This window comes from Ambystoma mexicanum, chromosome 13, assembly GCF_040938575.1.
Source record: "Ambystoma mexicanum isolate Mex_15411 chromosome 13, UKY_AmexF1_1, whole genome shotgun sequence".
In the NCBI taxonomy this organism is placed as follows: Eukaryota; Metazoa; Chordata; class Amphibia; order Caudata; family Ambystomatidae; genus Ambystoma; species Ambystoma mexicanum.
In genome coordinates this window covers 732853343-732871954 of record NC_090938.1, presented here as the reverse complement: position 1 = coordinate 732871954, position 18612 = coordinate 732853343, and the positions used below count along the sequence as shown (strand labels likewise).

General features: G+C 46.9%; 1 protein-coding gene across 1 annotated transcript; it reads right to left on the bottom strand.

The window, feature by feature from the left end:
• Positions 1-3337: 3337 nt before the first annotated feature.
• Positions 3338-18393, bottom strand: LOC138521837 (olfactomedin-like protein 2A). The gene is made up of 3 exons (XM_069634974.1): positions 18245-18393; positions 9046-9231; positions 3338-5168 (listed from the first exon to the last, which is right to left on the bottom strand). Exons 1-3 carry the CDS (start codon positions 18360-18362, stop codon positions 4570-4572), a joined length of 903 nt encoding a protein of 300 aa, XP_069491075.1. The 5' UTR covers positions 18363-18393; the 3' UTR covers positions 3338-4569.
• Positions 18394-18612: the final 219 nt, after the last annotated feature.

The following is an 18612-nucleotide window of genomic DNA, read 5'->3' as shown; positions in this document are numbered from 1 at the left end:
GGATTCCCATTCTGATGACTGGGAATATTAAAGCATCTGAATCAATGAAAGATACCAATGCTGGAGAAATAGTTACAGGTAAGTAACTAAGGCTTCCTCCTCACAGTCCCAACACTTCCTTAATCTGAATGACACATGGCCTAGTAAGATCATTGTTCTGTCCGCCTCTTGTTCCCCCTCCTTGTCTTGTCGTTCCTAGAAACACTTGTGTACAGGCATGTTATAAATGACTTATCATATCAAGAAGGTGTTCAGCTTTGACTGTACATAGTGGATGCAAGGATTACATTCAAGACCCTTTGCTTTGTCCACAAGGCTTTCTGGGGCCTGGGTCCAAAATACCTTCTGCTGTCCCTCCCTAAATACCTTCCCCCACAAGCTCTTCGCTCCTCCACCTCTAACTCCCCCAGGGTCAGCTGTTTTTCAAAGAAGTGAGCTGAGGTAGATCTGTGTTCGGCTGCGGCCTCCCTCTGGAACAGCCTCCCTGCCACTCTGAAACCTGAGGAGAACCATCTCTGGTTCCGGAAGCACCTCAAGACCTTCCTCTTTGCTTCTGCCTTCTCTCCTCCTCTCCCCTGCTGATCTGTTCTGTCTCGGCATTGTTCACCTGGTCACCCTCTGACTTTTGGGCCCAGGTACCTGCTCACCCTGCCACCCACCCGCACTGCCTCCTGGCAATCCCTTGCACTGGGGTCTGTATCTGTAACCCTACAGTCCCCTCACCTTTTTCTGCACTTATTCGATACACCCTGTCTGTTGCCTTAAACCTAGCACCTGCCACTTGCTGGCTGCACTAGTACTGTTTGTTGCTTTTTATTATTTATTTATGTTTCATTTATTTGAATTCCTTTTTCTCAGCACTTTCCACTCCCCCCTCCCATGCACTGTCCACTTTCCCTCTCCCATGCACTGTCCCCTTTCCCTCTCCCATGCACTTGTGCATTCTCGATTGTCACTTGGCCTAGTAAGATCGTTGTTTTGTTCTCCCTTGTTCCCCTCCCTTGATCGTCGTGCTCTGAAACACTTTTGTACGAGCGCAATGCAGATAAAATATCAATAGACGATTAACTGGTTGGTGTTACCAAAGTATGGCATAGGGGATTGTGGTAGAGGAAGTTTGGATCTAGTGAGCTGACACTTGAGTGCAATGAGAAGACATATGCTTTTTTGGTTGATCCCAATTTGAGATTGTCTCTCCAGGAAGTCAGTTCATTTTGGTGACCTACAGCTGCTTGTGAAGGAGCCTCTCACTGGGATCTATATCCCCCATGACCTTGAAAGCTGAGACATTGAGAAGTACCATATCCTCGATTTGCGGAAGTGTTGAGACAGACAGGAACATTAGATCCCACTGGATGTGTTCATCTCCTGATGCAGGCGGGAGGCACATCTCTGAACAAGTCCACTTGTTTGGGAACCCTGCTCTTATTGTGCAGTCGGTCCATATCCCACCAGTGCATGTTACTCGGCGTGTGGGGATATGTGTGTGGCCGTGCTTTCAGCTAGTGTGATTGGGGTCCACTGAGGAATTCACAGATCATGCTCTAAAGTACCCAGGTGGCTTAGTCCAGAACTTGGTCCAGCTTAGAGTCGGAACACAGGATTGCTTGGAGGAGCCAGACGTGAGACGGACCAGAAAGGAAGAATTTGAAAAGGAAGGTAATATTCCAATGTTCCAGTGCTGCTCATCAGCAATACAGGATCACCCTAAAACATCACTGACAATCACTGCGGATCCCCAAATACAGAATTTCAGGTGTCCCATTTCACAGCACATATATGTGAGGGGCAGGGGGGAAATTAATAAAAATGTGGAGGGTTATGAGGGGAGCCTGCGCAAGGTCTCCCTGAATACATATGGAGTGAAATAAAAGAAATCTGTATTTTGGGATTCACTGTTTGTTTCTCCAAAATTAGCACATATATCCCTTTTAAAACAGTGACTAATGGGAAGCACACAATTGAATGTTTTGAGTCCCTTTAGGGGAAATCCCGAGATGTCCTCACAAGGAGGAACTATACTCTTCGTGAGAAGCCTTAGAAGAGAAGCAGACAAGATGGACCATTGACTGAATCAAGGGACATCTGTGGGGGGAGCATAAATCGAGATCCCGCCCAGATCATGGCGCCCTTGTGTCTGCCTATAGCCAGCAGCTGCATCATCTATTAATGCCCTCATTGGTCTGAGGCCTGACCTTGAATGGCACTGCCTTCTTAAACTTCCAACGGCACGCAGCGTTGGATGGGGGACATTTATTTAATCATTTTTGGGGATGTTCTAATGCTAGTGCTGCCTATAGGATTGCTTTGCCGAAACCCAGGATCAACAAGGGACCTTTAGATCTTCAGTCTAACTCTCTCCCAACTCAGATGTTTCACCAGCTTTCATCTTGACCACAAAATCCAACACTCTTGCATTCCTATAGAGAAAACCGCGATCCATAAATCCTACACAAGTACTTTGTACAAATATTCTTACATCTTCAAAAGAACTGAATGCTTCTTGATATGATGGGCAGCCTTTGTAATAATGGATGCTAGTCTTCAGATTATCTTCGCTGAGGGCTCGTCTGTTTTTGGGATCCTTGGAAGAGGGGCTCTTATGTCAATATCCTTTTGTCTTTTGCAAGCTTGTGAGCTGCTGTATCTTTTAATTAGGGCAGGAATTGCAATAATACATTCAAGTGGAAGAGCAACCTCTGTTGATGCCCTGTGTCCAGCCCTATGTGTTAGAAAGGTCTTGGGTGGTAGTTACCGCTTTACTTTGCAGTGTCCTCTGTGGGATCTTTCATGATCATGTGATTATGCCTTGAAGACCTTTGTCTTGCTGAAGAAATTGGCAAGTGGATCACCTGCGTTCTCGATGGCTTGTTCTGCTTAAGTCAAGGCAGAAGGGAATTCTGCTGATTCTGAGGACTGGTTGATGGAGACGGACTGATGCTCTTCCAAGAGGATTCTTCTTGCATCAATATAGACCAGATGTGATTGATTCGGAAAGTGACCTCTCCTACGTTGACTTCAGTCCATTGGAAGCGAAGCGGAAGATCCGAATGTGGCCCTCGTAACCCCCATCCAGCTTGCAGCCTGAAGGCAAAGAAATTAGATATGTACATCACTCCTGGGCCCTTTATCCCCATTGGTGTTGTATAGCAGATGTGAGAAATTTTATTTGCTCAGACAGCCATTTAAACCACACCCAAATGAAGATATGTAGGAGATACAGTTGTCATCAATCAAACAAGTTGACTTACTATAACCTCAAAGCTGCTGTTGTCACTACTGTCATCCTGACATAGATGCATTAGACATAAGGCATATAAATATCCATGCATGAAGCTACGAGGACATTTTAGTTTATTGCAGATAGACACGAAAACAAATGCTTATGGCTCACAACAGTTAGAGGACAGACACACTTACACCAGCAAATCTTTTGCTTAGCGGAAACAGCAAGATGCCAAGAATACATACAATCAGGTTGCTTGTGCTTAATTGTGACTAACGTGGATGGCCATAAGAACCAAGATGGAAGCCGTAAGTGCGTTTAATTGAATGGAGAAGCAAGATGAGCTTCGAATACAGGGAGAGACTGACAGCCTGATTCAGCTAAAGGCAGACAGACAGAGCTTCCAGCGCAGACACTGTGCACATCCTAACAGAGGACAAGCATAGACGGAAAGTTTCTACTTTACCAAGGCGATAAGACACCTGCAAGGATAACCTACAATTCTCATAGTTTCAAGCAGGAGAGCTCTGTTTTGTTGTCCACACACACATGACCTGTAAGAATAGGGCAGTGCCTATTCATTCGAGGCAGATGGAGGAAAACTGTTCCCATCAAAGCAAGCGTGGAAAGATACAATTACTACACAGGTTCAAAGCTGGATGTACGCTTTCAGTGATTAGGCGATCAGAGATGGCAACTTTTTGGAAACCCACAGCACCTTCGTGATTGTTCGCATTGCCTTGAATAGTTTCACTCTGCCTGGTAGCTGTTCGGGGTCCCAAGGCTGAGAAGACTAGTTCTGTCCAATCCCTGACCACCTCTCACGCTAAGCACACTATGTTACACAAGCCTATTAACTTTCGGGTAACCTGCAACTTTGTATTTCTGACCCTGAGGTGGTCCTAGGAGAAGTCATCAGATATGGTGATAAAATAACCAAACAAACCCCTATGGATTACATATATAGTTTTCCTCGACTGACCAATTCCCTTCCCTGATATATTTTGTGGGACATAACTTGTTTTTATGACGTTACTAACAGTTAAAATGGTATAACCCACGCTTGGAAGATACAGATGTCTGGAACGAGATGCTGTTCTAGTGTGATCCTTGTCATTTTGATAGATAATAGAGACAGTAAACGTGTCCCTACGGTTGAGTCTTCTGTTCTTGCGTTGGGGATTTTGTTGGGGCCCCAAGTATCCTCTTGCTATGAATCAGGGTTGTCGCTAAGAGTGCCCCTTCTCCTCCTATACAGAATGGAAGCAGACAACTGTGGCAAGTCTCCACTGACCATCCGTGTCAACTTTGCCCACTGTAGTAGAGCTGAGGACTAGTTCCCTTCAGAAGGTTAGGCGTATTCTGTATGTGTGCAAGGTGCTATTCACCCAGCCATGAAGAAGTTCACCTACTGGGTAATACGTCAGCTGGGTGAGCAAAGAACGTTCTCCAGGAAAAACAATGCCAGGATTGGTGTCCAAAGCTGTGTGGGTATCAAAAGCGTAGGATATGGGTTTGTCACGCCCTGTCTGTCCATTCACGGTGTACAGCACCCCACAGATCACAAAGTATATGCCATACGTGCCCCTTCGTAGACCTGTCCTCCAGCTGGTCTCCTTCCGAATGAGGAGGTCTTCTGGGTCCAGCTTGACCACCAGAACAGACTCCTCATACTGGTAGCCAAAGTCGGAGTGGTAGATAAGCCAGAGTTCACCCTGGTCTACTGCAAAGGTGACATCAGAGTAGCCTCTCCAGACAAGGGGTGCAGTGGGCTGGGTGACCAGGTCATCCAGTGTGCTCCAGGCTGCCACGGAGCGCTGGCGTAGGTCATAGCGTTGAATGGTGCGAGTGAAGGCCTCATTGAAGTAGAAGGAGCCGTTGTAGACCAGGTGGCCCGCTCCGATCCAGCTGCAAGGCAAAGCGTAGGACTGGCTGGGACGACCTGTCAAGACAACAAAATTAAAGATCCTAATTGTACTTACTGGCCATCAATTTGTTAACTGTTTTGCAATTTGTGCCTTGAAACACTTGTGTATAGGCGCGTTATAAATGCCATATCATATCATATCATTTGCTTTTGGAGCTTTACTTTTCAAGTAAAAGAAAATATCTTCATCCCCTCTCCGCTGTCACATTGTGGATTTTCTCACTGTTTGAACTTTGAAAACTAGGAAGAGACGGTGGGAAAATCACTTGGAAAACAACCTATGGATCTTTTATGAAGTCCAAAGACCACCTGTTGAGAGAGAGGGTCTGCAGTGAACTAACAAATGAATGTCCCAGTGTTTTGGGTAACTTGACATCAAAGCCATGTATGGATGTCTGAATAAATGGCACTAATTGGAGACGGGCCAATATGAGCAAATTTGCGACTACTCACTACAGGAAACGCTCTGTGGAGTCTGCGGTTTCCTTGCGATCTCTACAACTAAGAATAGCTCCATTTACTGACACCCGACCATACCAAAAGAAGCCTTTGGAATGGGCGGTCTACAATACAACTCTCACCCCAATAAAACGATGTTTCCATTTGGGATTTGCCCACATTATGAAAGTTTGAGGGTCTGGAAAGCGAATCTTATTCAATGTAGTATTGTGTCTGCATCCAAAGACACAATACTAAAAGATTTGAAGGAAAAAGTAACGCACTTCACAGTACCTTACAGTGATCTACAAGGGAGGTCTTTGAATTCAAATGGACAAATAAGTGTTCTGTGTGTCTAGCCTCTAGCTACTTGCAAATTTATTTTCAAATTAGCTTGCAAATTAATACTTGTTTTTCTTTTGAAATTAAAATCTATTGAAGGGAAATTTGTTTCCATTATTGCAATGATCAATATCTGTATACAGTGTGTTGTAACAGTTTGCCAAACATGATTCTTTGTTGGTACTGTATATATGTACAGCTTCAGGAAAGGTATATGGTTTGACAAAAGCAAGAATGGAAAGGTCCACTCTTGAGTTTACCTTAAAACCGCAGGCGGGGTGCAAAAGGAGGAGGGGTGGCTTTGGTATAGAAACTACTTGCTTCTCACATGGGCCTCAAGCGCTTCAGTGAGAGTTTTTGCTGCGACCCGTCTCACCTGTACTCATTTTATTAATCAGCAGAATGATGATGGGCTGAGTGGGACCAGCTGGTATTTAAAACGGTAACACATCAGCAGTGGATGCATTAGTCCACTGAGCTATGCTTGATATTGTGAGTCGGAATTTCACCCTTAAGAAGAGGGCGCTTCTGACCTAGTAAATGGAGGAGACCTATGATCTGTATTTTAAAGTCACTGTCCTTGGAGTCATTCTCTGTTTTGAATAACAGCCTGATTTCAAAAGGGGGCAGGCGTGAGCAGAAAGGGAACACGGTCTTGGAAAATAGTCCCAAATTCAGGCAAGCCTCATGACATGTTTTCTGTGTGATAGAAGCAGCGGGGTCTACTATCGCAGCGCTCCCACAAGCATGGGGAAAGTGTCATATCCTGGTCGAAACACTCCAAGATCTGGAGAACTCAAGCAAAGAGTTGCAGGTGTTGATGGCACTCCTCCATTGAGTACACATGGACTCATTTATTTATTTATTTAAATGTATATAGCGCGCAAGTAACCCATGGGCATTGAGGCGCTGTTACTTGCAAGAGCTTAGTTACAGGCATAGAGTCATTCAGTGGTACATTATGCATTCGACAAAGCATAGAGCTGACATTTTCGTTGGTACAGTTGGTCATTACAGTACAGTTTATGCATTAGGAACAAATGAGATGTATTCATGGGACCTGCGGGATTGCAGAAGAAATTGGGACCTACAGGTAAAGACGAGGGACTTTGAGAATGAGTCTTCTATGAACATTATACAACCTGCTGGTCCCTTAAAGACTCTAAGAAGTGGCGGCTACCGATTGGTGGCATAATAGGCAATCACCATGGTTAAAAAGAAACTACGCGGCTGATTCATGGGATTTGTGCGCCGAAAAAACGGGGATTTGTGCGCCATTCTGCCCACAAATCCCCATTTGTTAAACAGGGATTTGCGGGCAGAATGGCGCACAAATCCCCGTTTTTCGGCGCACAAATTCCATGAATCGGCCCCTATATCTGGGAGACGAAGAACAACAGTGGATTAGACTATTTCATTTATTTATTTAATACGCGCCATAGCCCACAGGCATCAGGGCGCACACCAACACAGGACTACCTTGCAATGTTTCCAGCAACCTCATTAACTCCAAGCTCCTTCAGGTTTGTATGTGTTCATGCAATTTTCTTATGACCACCCGCCCCCATGTTTCATTGCGCGAGTAAGGCCGCGCCTCCCGCTAAAGGTCTCAGTATTGCATCGTCAATATCCAGAAACTAAGTGGAGATTGGAGAACAGGGGCATGATGGACAGATCACTGTTATTATTTGACTTTCTAAACCAGGGGTACGGATGCTGTTGGGGGAGCAACATATCTACACTGATACCCATTAAGCGCTTTGAAACACATTTTGTATAGGCGCTATACAAATAAACTATCAATGCAATTTCTTTTTCTACTGAAAACTAAATTGCTAGTGAAACAATAACTAAGGCTATCCAGAACGGAATGCCAAGAAGGCAGGCAGACCAAATGCCCGGATGCCCCTGGCATGAAAAGGTCATGCCCGCAGCAGGCTTTACTCTCTACCAGAATCTATAGCCTCACATAAGCAGCGAGGGTCTTTGCTTTGCCTCTCCCAGCTCCTCTGTGAGTTTCACCTTGGCTGTCCTCTAGAAACACATGTCGAGACCGTTCATATCACAGTTTGAGCTCCATATGAAGGTACAGGGCTAGTAAAGGCATGTCTTAGAACCTGTACCGGGGGAATTGCTAGGTCTGGAAAAGACCTGGGGCTAAGCTGATGTCGGAACTGTTGGGACTGTGGGCTAGCTAGTCTTTTGGCTGTAGCTCCTGAGATTCTATCCAGGGCTTCAACCAAAATATCAGGGGCTATAGCCCACTTAGCCCCCCCCCTACCAACGCCCCTGACCTGTACCGTTGCTTAACGATGATATGAATATTGCATGAGCTGTTTTGATTTTCACATTAGCTGCCACCACCCTGAGCTGGATCCATCAAAGCCACGAAAGTCCTATTGACATGTCTGTCCTGCGACTGATACATATGAACACTAAAATAGCTATTGCAGAACAGGCACTTGGAAGAGTGCACTTGGTTTTGGTGTGAGCGCTCTAATTTGATAACGTCCGACGTTTTCAAAATCTTAGAAGTTTCCGGACACTACGTAGCAAGCTGTGGGCTAAACCATGTCTGCAGTCCCTTATCCAAGAATTCCCTCTTCATGTGCAAGGATTCCAGTGTGGATGCGTCTCCCTGTCACCAGTACTTTCACGGGTAACATGGCTAAAAGGCGGAATATTGCAGCACGAAGCTCTCCTAAATGATGCAGGGTACAGTTGACCCTGCCTTCACAATGCTATTTTGCTTGTCTAATTCTGAAGCTGTTTTTGTCATGCGTACAGCGTTGAGGGCCTTTTAAAAAAAAATGTGCCAGTCTATAAAACCAATCTAAAGAAGCCTTTGCCATAACATATTTAGGGGTCAGAGATGCGCTGTTCCTCTTGCTTTAGAAACGTTATCTTTTGTACACCCCCACAAGACAAATGTGTTAATGAGGCTGTTACTAGTGTGGTGCTGACGTGGGGGGGGGGGGAAGTTAACCTTGCCTGTAATGGTTTTATAGCCAACAGCTGTTGCCCCCCTACCCAGACTGGGTCCACCGATCCCTCACAATCATTGTTTCACCCACATGTCTGTCCTGCACTTGGTCTCCCCCACTTCCCTTACCTTGCTGGACATGCTCCAGGCTCCGGAACTCCAGAAGACTGCTGCCAAAGAGGTTCTCTGTGATGTATATCTTCTCCTCCAGAGACAGGGGGTCCTTCATCCAAGCGCCAAGCCCTTTCCCATAGGGGCAGCGGACAACTGGTGGGTCAATGGCCAGGAGTGTTCCACTGCATTCACTGCCGCGCGCTGGATGGGAAACAAAGAAAGAGGAGCCGGGCGTTAGACTACCTGTACCGGCCAGCGACTTCCTGTCCAACAAGCGTCACGTGAGTCACGTCATGTTTCACGTGAGTCACGTCATGTTTATGCCTGCGCTGCTCATTTCCACGCACGGTTAGAAAAGCAACATTTCTTCACAATCTAAATCAGAAAAACAGTGTGTAGGAGGCATCTCTGGGAGATGATACCAGCCAATCAAATGTCTTAGTCGTCAACAAGAGGCAAGTGCCGTGGCCTGAGGGAAACCCGATGATCTTCATGCCGGATTGATCTTTGACAAACACTTCATCCCCACACAGTCATAAAAGGGAAGACCTTGGGAGTTATTCTTGAAGCATCACTCAGTTCAGAGGCCCGTATTCATAACATCATTAATAAAACGCAGCGTCTCCTTTGGCTATTGCGACTAGTCAAACCCTATGTCTCTGATGCCAACTGTACGACCTTGGTTCGAGCATTGATTATGCCTAGGATCGAATATTGTAGCGCTCCACATATTGGCGCTAGTGAGGGCAGCCTAGGGTGTCTGCAGGTACCGCAAAATGATGCCGTACGCATTGTGCAGAACGCGCGGGTATGAGCCCATCTCTGTACACAGAAGATATCTACACAGGCTCTCAGTGGAGGCCAGGACCCGCTTCAAGACACTTACCATTGCCCATAAATGCTGTTCTGGACAAGCCCCAGGATATTTAAATGATCGTATGAAGGTGCATGTCCCCAAGAGAGCTACCAGGCCAAGTGATGGAATACGTTTGTCCAACCCTAGTAGCGAGCGTGTTAGAGGATGTGGCTTTCCCTTCTCCATCCTCCTCTGCGTCCTGATGCCTGTGGGCTCTGGCGCCTTATAAATGGATAAATAAAATAAAACCATACACTGCTTCTCTGTGGCAATATACTGTCTGGAGGAGGTGGTGTTGGAATCTGGCCTCAGTGCAACTATAACTCTGACCTGTCGTCGTTGGGTCTTCATCACATCATTGTTTGCAAAGTCTACCTAGATCTGGGTTTTCCTTTCGACTAAGGAGCGACGGGGTGCCTTGTTCCTCTCACATCTGCTAATCTATGGTCAACTCTGCAGTCATTGGTAAAACCGCACTTTTACTAAATTGAGTAGACATTTGCCATGCCAAATTGTATCAGACCCTCTTGCTGGCCTAGTCTTCTCCTCCCCCCACACAGCATTCTTAGTTAGTTAGAAGATGTGGCCTTTCTAGTTTTTTTTGCGCCGGATTGTCGGCATCGTTATCTGCACTTGTGAAGGAGCAGCAATGGCCACACTCTTCGGCCACGTGTCCCTGAAACTTGTACTGTTGACTAGGCCATCCTCCCTCCTTTTCTTTTACTGGTTGACGATGATTGGTTAATCTGGCAGCGATGTCATGGTCCAAACTCTCTCTTGAGCTGCATCTCCAGGAAATATTGCCTGGGTCTGGCAGCCTTTTTTCTTTTGAACGCTACCAATCCCAAACCATCCCAACTCCTCTGCTACCCCGGAACCCTTCTTGTAACCCCCCAGTGTGTCTCCGCTTTGTAGAATGCTCTGTTGCTTACCAGCTAGGTTTTCTCTTTATGAATCCCATACACACACGCCAAACATGGACCAGACTATGCCGGGGAGACAGACGAGGTGAACTCGACTGCAGAAGCAGACGCATCTCTAGGACGGCCATTTTGGTGATTCATTGGCGTGCCTTGATGGGGAAGTGTAACTTCATTTCCACCAATCCTAATCAGTCACACTTTCAGACTCCAGTTCCGCAGCCACCCATTCTGGGATGCAGAGTGTGAGCAGTGATGAATTCAACACAAATGGGTTGTAAGGCTGCTTTGATAAATATGGTGCCAACCTTTGGCCCACGCAGATGTATAGAGTGTGTGTGCGGGTGCTCGGGACACAGGATGATAATGTTACCCCCACGGGGTGAGGGGCTTGTTAGAGTGGCAGAAGGAGTTTAAAATGCACTGGCCACCCTGTGGGTCTCGTGTAGGCCATGAGCTTGCTTAGAGCTCCGAAGATGGTGCTCGGTGGAATGATTGGTTGAGAATGAACAGGAACCCTTGCCATGGAGCAGCGCCCAAGGATGGGAGTAACCCCTCTTCTGAACATGAGGCTGTAGGGAGAAGGACATGAAACTCTGTACAGCGAGTCGGCCCTCTGGGGCGCCCATCGTTGAGGTCGTCCAAACCAGGCTAGGCATAGGACAGCCAGAAAAGTCTGCCATATCTGCTGCCCGATGAGGACCCAGATTAAAGAGGGGATCAATAATATTTCCCTCTCCTCGAGTTAAGTGGCTATGATCAGCCTTGAGAGAATAGCTGAAGGTAGACCATTGGACATGGAGATTCCTATGGAACTTGGAAACTAAGAAGCAGGGGCTTTGGAAAGGCCTAAGGGATCTGTGAAGGAGGGAACCGAGCTGGGAACCAGACCTGCTGCTGCCATAAAGGCTTGCAGCTGGGGGTCTGGTTTCTGCAAGGGCAGTTCTATAGTGTCACTACCTCTACGTAGGAGCCAGCGTGTGATATTTCTTTGCTTGATGGCATAGGTCGTAATGGTGGCATCTTTGTCTAGATGGATCTTGAGGATCTTCTGTGTGAACTGGGGAAGATGGTCATCATCGCTCTCTACTTGTGTAACTCTCCGGGAGGATCATGTACCTTCACTATTGGGATCTACAGGCAAATGACAGGCAGATTTTCAAAAATGCCAGCCTGCCATTTCTAGGTAATGTCACGACCGAAGTGCTTTTAGCAGCCCTAGGCCGTCATCCAGGCCGCTAATATAAATGTGTGCTGGCCAAACGTCATGTGCCCAATTGCCTTAAAACAATCAAAAGGTTTGGTGTCGTACATAGGACATGGATGAAGTCCCTTTTTTGTTTCTGTCACTAATGAGGCCTGCCAGGGCCACGGAGAATGTTGTCACCTAGGAAGGGGTGAGTGCCGGTGGGTGTGGGTGGCGAGGAGAGTGGGGCCGGGGAAGTGACAGAAGGGAAGGAGAACTTGGGGCGGCCAAAAACATGGTTGCAATGGGGAGTGGTGTGGGACTCAGGACTGGAATGTGGACTTGTTGTAGCAAACAAAGCCCGTGTTCCATGCCGTCTCATTGGCCAGCACCACTCCCTTGGGTGCTAATCATCCTTAACCCTCAGAAAGCTCTATAGCTCTCCTGTGTCACATTCTATCTCCTGGTACTCCATCAGTTTTCTGTCCAGGATCCAACAATGCCTGCTTCTGGGCAGTGCCCCTTGCTGCCTCCTAGCCCACATGGGTTTGACATTGTTGTGCTCCTCGTTTGCCATGCCACTGGGTGTCCTCCGCACTTGGCTGTATCATAATCTAACCTCCTGTCTTCCAAGGACTCAGGTGCCCAGTGTTGCCACACCCAAAGCACTAATGCCCATCAGGTGGTTTTCTACATCATCCGGTGCTGCCCCTCCTCTGGTTTGGCCTTGCCCCAGGAAGGGTGGGTTCCTGCTTTGGTTATCGCTCTGTTTCCAGGCTTGAAAAGAAAGACACATTATTGTATTGATGGCCTGGCTCCCATGGCTCTGTTAGTTTTTGGTTCTCCTCTCCTGGAGGAGGCTTTGGCATGTGCCCTGGTCCTTATCAAACACCTGAGATGGTCACTCATTGTGGCCGCCATGCCCTCTGTGTAACATGTCCAGTATTCTGTTTCCCATTGTTTTGGCACTCCCCTGAGCCCGACAAAGGAATATATTCAGTGTAACTGAGCTCCCCTCAGTTCCTTCTGTGCTGATTGCCAACTTGATGAATTGTTTCCTGTAGCCTGGACCAGACTCATTGCCAGGTGTCTGGAGGTCCCTGTCCAAGCCTTAGCTTTTCTTCTGCCTGTCCGCCGATTGGATCAAACCTCATGTCCAGCTGTCTACTGATCACAACACCTCTCCCCTCCATCAGTCGGCCCCTTTGGCTTAAAATATCAGTGTCTTTCTGCAGCTCTTGGACACGATGGCAGCATCTCATAAGTCCAACAGGACTGAACGAGGAAGGCAACTCTGTAAGCAACTGACATAGGATTAGAAACTAATCACAGGCTATCTCTGATATGTAGGCTATTATTCAAATACGCTTAATCTATGTTAATAACAATTGAGTTTGCAATGCTTCTCTGCCTCCTGAGCTGATGCACTCCTGGCTATTCTGGGTACATTTATGTGAGCGGTTGAATGGGATTCCTGCTTAAAGCCTGGCTATTCTGCGGCTAAAAAAAACAGCAGCCGTGGTTTAATCTCATGTAGACGGATTTAATAAATGGTCCCGTGTGTACGAGGAGGTGAACAGAATTCCTCACGCAAAGGGTATAACCTTGTCTTGGCCATAATTCTTATGTGGAGACAGGCCAGGTTAAGCCTTCCTGCCTCAGACAAAACACTTCAGTTAGGGATTTACTGACGGAAAATTCAGAGCGCTACATTTCATCGTGACCAAAATACCGAAAAACACTGATTTTTCTTTTTGTTGATTTTTTAATTTGTGCCCTCGTCCCCAAGACCGCTGATTTTCTACCCTTGCAATCCCACTCCAACCCCATCTCATTTTAACCCCTTAGCCCACTAACCTTTATATATTTATTTAATACTTTCTGTGTGTTTCGGTATTATGGTCTTCAGTGACATGTACTACTCTGTTTCATTTTCTCGGTAAAATGACTGGGTACCTAAGAGCTGGCATAGAGGAACGGCTCTGCGCCGGGGACCCGCAAGGGCAATCTGGAACTACAACCTGACTTTAAAATACCAAATTGGCCTCTTTAGGCCCAGGCTGTTCAGCCGCAAATCACCAGCAATTATCAAAAGGGGATAAAGGTAGGTATGATAGCGGCTGACAGCAGAGGCCAGCTGCTCGCATAGTTTAGTAGTAACTAAGCTCTGTTCACTCTCTATAACAAGCGCCACGATGCCTGCAGGCTGTTGCGTGCTCTACAAATATGAATAAATAAATAGTAGTTGGAAGTATAAGCAATACATATTTTTAATGTTTGACTAGTATGAACTATGCAGGTTCTAAGCCCAGTTTTGGCCTAATGTAGGGGGTTAAGTTTATCAAATGTATTCCAATAGACTGATCATGATTTCTTGCATGAGGGCCAGTGATGTAGGGAATTTGGGTTGTAATAAATGTCGGTTAGCAGGGGAAAATAAGTGGCAATTTTGGTGAGTCACAGGGACTCCCCATCCTTTGCTACCAGGGTACCGGGATGCTCCAGCAGCTGCCTGAAGAGCCTTCCAGAGGGTGGATCCCTGGACTCCTCATCCCCTCAGAGATGTGGTATCCACGTTTCCTTCTGGAAGACCCAACACCGACAACCATATGAAGTTCAAGTCCAAGCAGCTTTGGCCTTACAAGAAATGTACCACAAACTGGAGTGTATCCGATATTGATATGATATGGTATTTTATTTGTATCACGCTCATACACAAGTGTTTCAGAGCGCAACGAGGCAAGGGAGGACACAACAACGATCTTACTAGGCCCAGTGACATTGAGAACATGCAAGTGCATGGGAGAGGGGAGAGGGAACGTGCAAGAAAGAGGGGAGAAGTGGAAGTGCTGAGCAAGAGAAAACAATACAACTGGTAGTGCAGCCACCAAGGTGGCAAGTGCAATATTTGAGGTGCAGACAAGGGGTGTCTGATAAGTGCAGGTAAGGGGACTGTAGGGTTGCAGACCCAAGTGCAAGGGTTGCAAGGAGGCAGTGTGGTTGTGTGGCTGGGTGGGCAGGGACATGGGCCCGAAATCAGAGGGTAGCAGGTGCACGGTGCAGAAGCAGAACAAATCAGCAGAAGATAGGCAGAGTGAAGGCAGAAGAGGAAGGTCTTGAGGTGCTTCCGGAACTGGAGTTAGTTCTCCTCAAGTTTCAGAGTGGCAGGGAGGTTGTTCCAGAGGGAGGCCCCAGCCAATGAAAGAGATCTTGGAGAAGCGACTGACCCTGAGGGAGTTGGAGGTGGAGGACCTTGTGAGCATTCAGTGGATGCAATATAGTCCTCAAGCATTGGATGTTCAGAGGAACCAACATATGTACTAAATAGGCACCGTTCATAGGAACAATAATGTTTCGCGAGTGGTGAACGTTCAGTGGAACAGACCTATCTGCCGAAGAGGGAGCGATCGGCAGAACAAACATATTCTCTGAACTCTATGCGATCAGTGAATCAAACCTACCTGCACACTCAGAGGGAAGCAAGTGTCTGACTGCACTGGGTGGCTGGGCTGGAGCACCCCACCAGCTCTACCTGCACACGCTGACCACTGTGAAGCCGTGGGCAAACACAGTAAGAATTTCAATGCCAAAGGTCCTGGTACTGGTTTAAAGCTTCAGATCCAATAACTGCCAGTACTAGAGGCCAATTAACATTTGCCTAATATGAAGGGGTAACACTCGGGCAATTCCAAATCCATTAAAACCCCATTACAGAAAGGACCAATCAAGGGAGCCGAAATAGGCCATCAACAGGAAAGGCCAATCCCAGGTTGGCTTACACAACGGACCCTCAGCCCAGGTGTACCAAATAAGCTGGCCAGAACTAGCAAGCGGGGCATTCTGGAAAGGCACAGATGTGCAGTTCACGGCTCCCTGGAGAACGTGGGAGACTGCTACCTGTGCCACATAAACAGACAAATTCACATCACCAGGACCCATTCTGGGCAGAGCATGGTGCATACAGCTTGGTGTTGCCAAAGACGCAGAAGGGGTGACGGGAGGCCAGAGGACAGAGTCCTCCCATAAGAAGTCTAAGCAAGCATTGGATGTTCAGAGGAACCAACATATGTACTAAATAGGCACCGTTCATAGGAACAATAATGTTTCGCGAGTGGTGAAGGTAAGAATATTTGCCCCCTGATTGAGGGGTGAGATATACTCTATCATATGGAGACACTAAGCCATACAAAGGCCTGAAAGAATTGTTAAAGGTGAACCCTAGGCTGTGCAGAGCCTCGAGAGATTTGGAAAGCGCGAATAAGAGATTGTGGGCAGGCCTAAGAGAACTGTGAAGGAGGGAACCAAGCTGAGAACCACAGGTCAGGGAGAGACCTGAGAAAGCTTTGTGCTGCTAGAAACCAAGAAACCGTGGAGCCGACTGGCAATCAGAAGAAAAAGACTGTACGTCAGTCTGGAGAAGCGTGCCTGTGGTGATCAACGATGGGTTGCAAAAGGAAACAAGTTTCCACGACAGGCCCATGAAGGGAAACGGGAGGCTTGAGAACTGAACCTTGCCTGCCAACCGAAGAAAGAGACCCTTGATCAGTAGCTTGATGAGGACCCAGATTAAAGTAGGAGCAGGAATATGCTTTTTCTGTCATCCAGATAAGTTGGTATGGAGAGTCCTGAGCCAATACTTGAAGATAAACCACTGGCTCTGGAGATTCCTATGAAACTTGCAAACTGTGGACTATGGGCAATGGAAAGGCCTGAAGGAAGAGGCTGTATAGAAGAAAAAAACCATGGAAGACCAAACTTGGGATCCCCAATAGAAGGTATTTTTCAGAGGAACATGTTGTATTTTGTTGTAAACTAAGGCTGGACATTTATAGAGAAGGTTTATGCACCTTTCCGTTGGCAAGAACTGTTAATATTTATTTGAAAGCATAGGGTTAGCAAGGAGGCTAGAGTACAGAGTACTTGTTGAGAGTAGGCTTGGACCTTTCTATGGACCATCACCTTTGGCCGTTCTTTAGTAGAATTTGGCGTCCCTTATGCGTCAGATTTGATTGGAGAGTTTTATGGTGGCAGAATCCAATATCTGAACATTTTCAGGAAATTGGTTAAAAAAACCTACTAGGAAACCAGAAGGGAAGGGGGATAATCCATCCCATTCAGGGGAGGGGAACATGATTAGTGAATTACCAACCTGGGTCATTATTCAGCAATCAAGACTACCAGCTGCACTATAAAAGCGGCAGGAGCACCCTGGAGTTAGTGTCAGAGACAGAGGCGTAGCCAAGATACCAAGTGGGGCATTAAGCTAATTTAGTTGTGTCCACCACAGTGATATTAACATCTGTAAATGCCCACAAAGTGTTGCTGAGTGGGCATTTACAGACTTTGGGTGGGCCTTGCCCGCTCAGGCCCTACCCGGTCTATGCCTCTGGGCAGAGACCAGGTTCAAGGCCAGATGAGAGAGGGCTCAAGCAGAAGACCACAGAGAGCTTGTTGGAAGCTGTACCCCGAGATCCAGACAGAGCAAAAGCGGGTTACAGGGTGAAGCAGCCCCACTAGAGAAAGCCATCCAAGAGCTTGGGAGGAAGAGTACATAACTAGACCAGGAGGGTGACCCTTGTCGGGAAGATGGGAATATCGCAGACTGACAAAAACCCCTAAGCAGGGCGAAGAGATGCGTCCTGGTAAGCGGTGCCACAAAGTGGACAGGGTGCTATTTCCCTGGGGCTGGGCTTGCTAAAGAAGCATTCCTGAGACTGAGTGAACCGAGAAGTGGGCTGGGTGCTATGTCACTCGAAGTTTACAGTAGCACATGGTTAGGGACTGAGACACCATTGTGGTTGCCCATCCTAGAATCCTTCTTTATTTCTAGTTTGATTTCCCTAGAACCCATAGGTTTAATTACAACTCGTTTAAAAAAAGTTAATAAAGGAGTTGACGTGTACTTTGGCCTTGTGTGTGTTTTCCCGGTCCTTCACCACAGCTGGGAACTACATGTATGTAATGTTCTTTCCCTTCGCTCCTCCGCTTGGAGAAAGAGTTAGAGAGAGAGACACACACACACACATGCACTTGATCAGGTTGGTCCTTACAACATACATTCCCCGGCTCAAGGATTTCCCTTTGGTGAGGCACTTGCTCTTGTATGTCAACATCATCAGCCATTTGCTTGTGTATACAAGTTTGCCAAGGCATGTGCCCTTGTGTAATGCACTGCTCTTGGGTTATTTTCCCTTGTAGAACACTGGCCGGAGCTTTCCTTGGCTCTCAGCAGCGCCCTGAAACCACACTCACCCTTGTTTGGCCGTGTTGCTCGCTCTTCATCTTTACTTGGAGGACTGTTGACATAGGCAGGGCTGATGTTTTCTCTTGCAACTACTGTCTGGGTTAGCGGTGTGGTTCCATCAGTCATGGGAGTGACATGAGCTGGGGTTCCAGAACTTTCTGCAAAGGGATATATACAAAATGTCAGTAATTTGGCTAATATCTCACTTAGATTGTTACACTAAAATGCCATGTGACCTCCTGAGGCCCTTGAAACTCAATTAACATGGCTGATTGCACTAGTTGGAAATTCAGCCTGTGATCCAGAGCATACATAGTACATAGTGAAAAAACGTTAGGTAAGACAATCTGATTCATCGCAATGAGCGCCTCGGAAA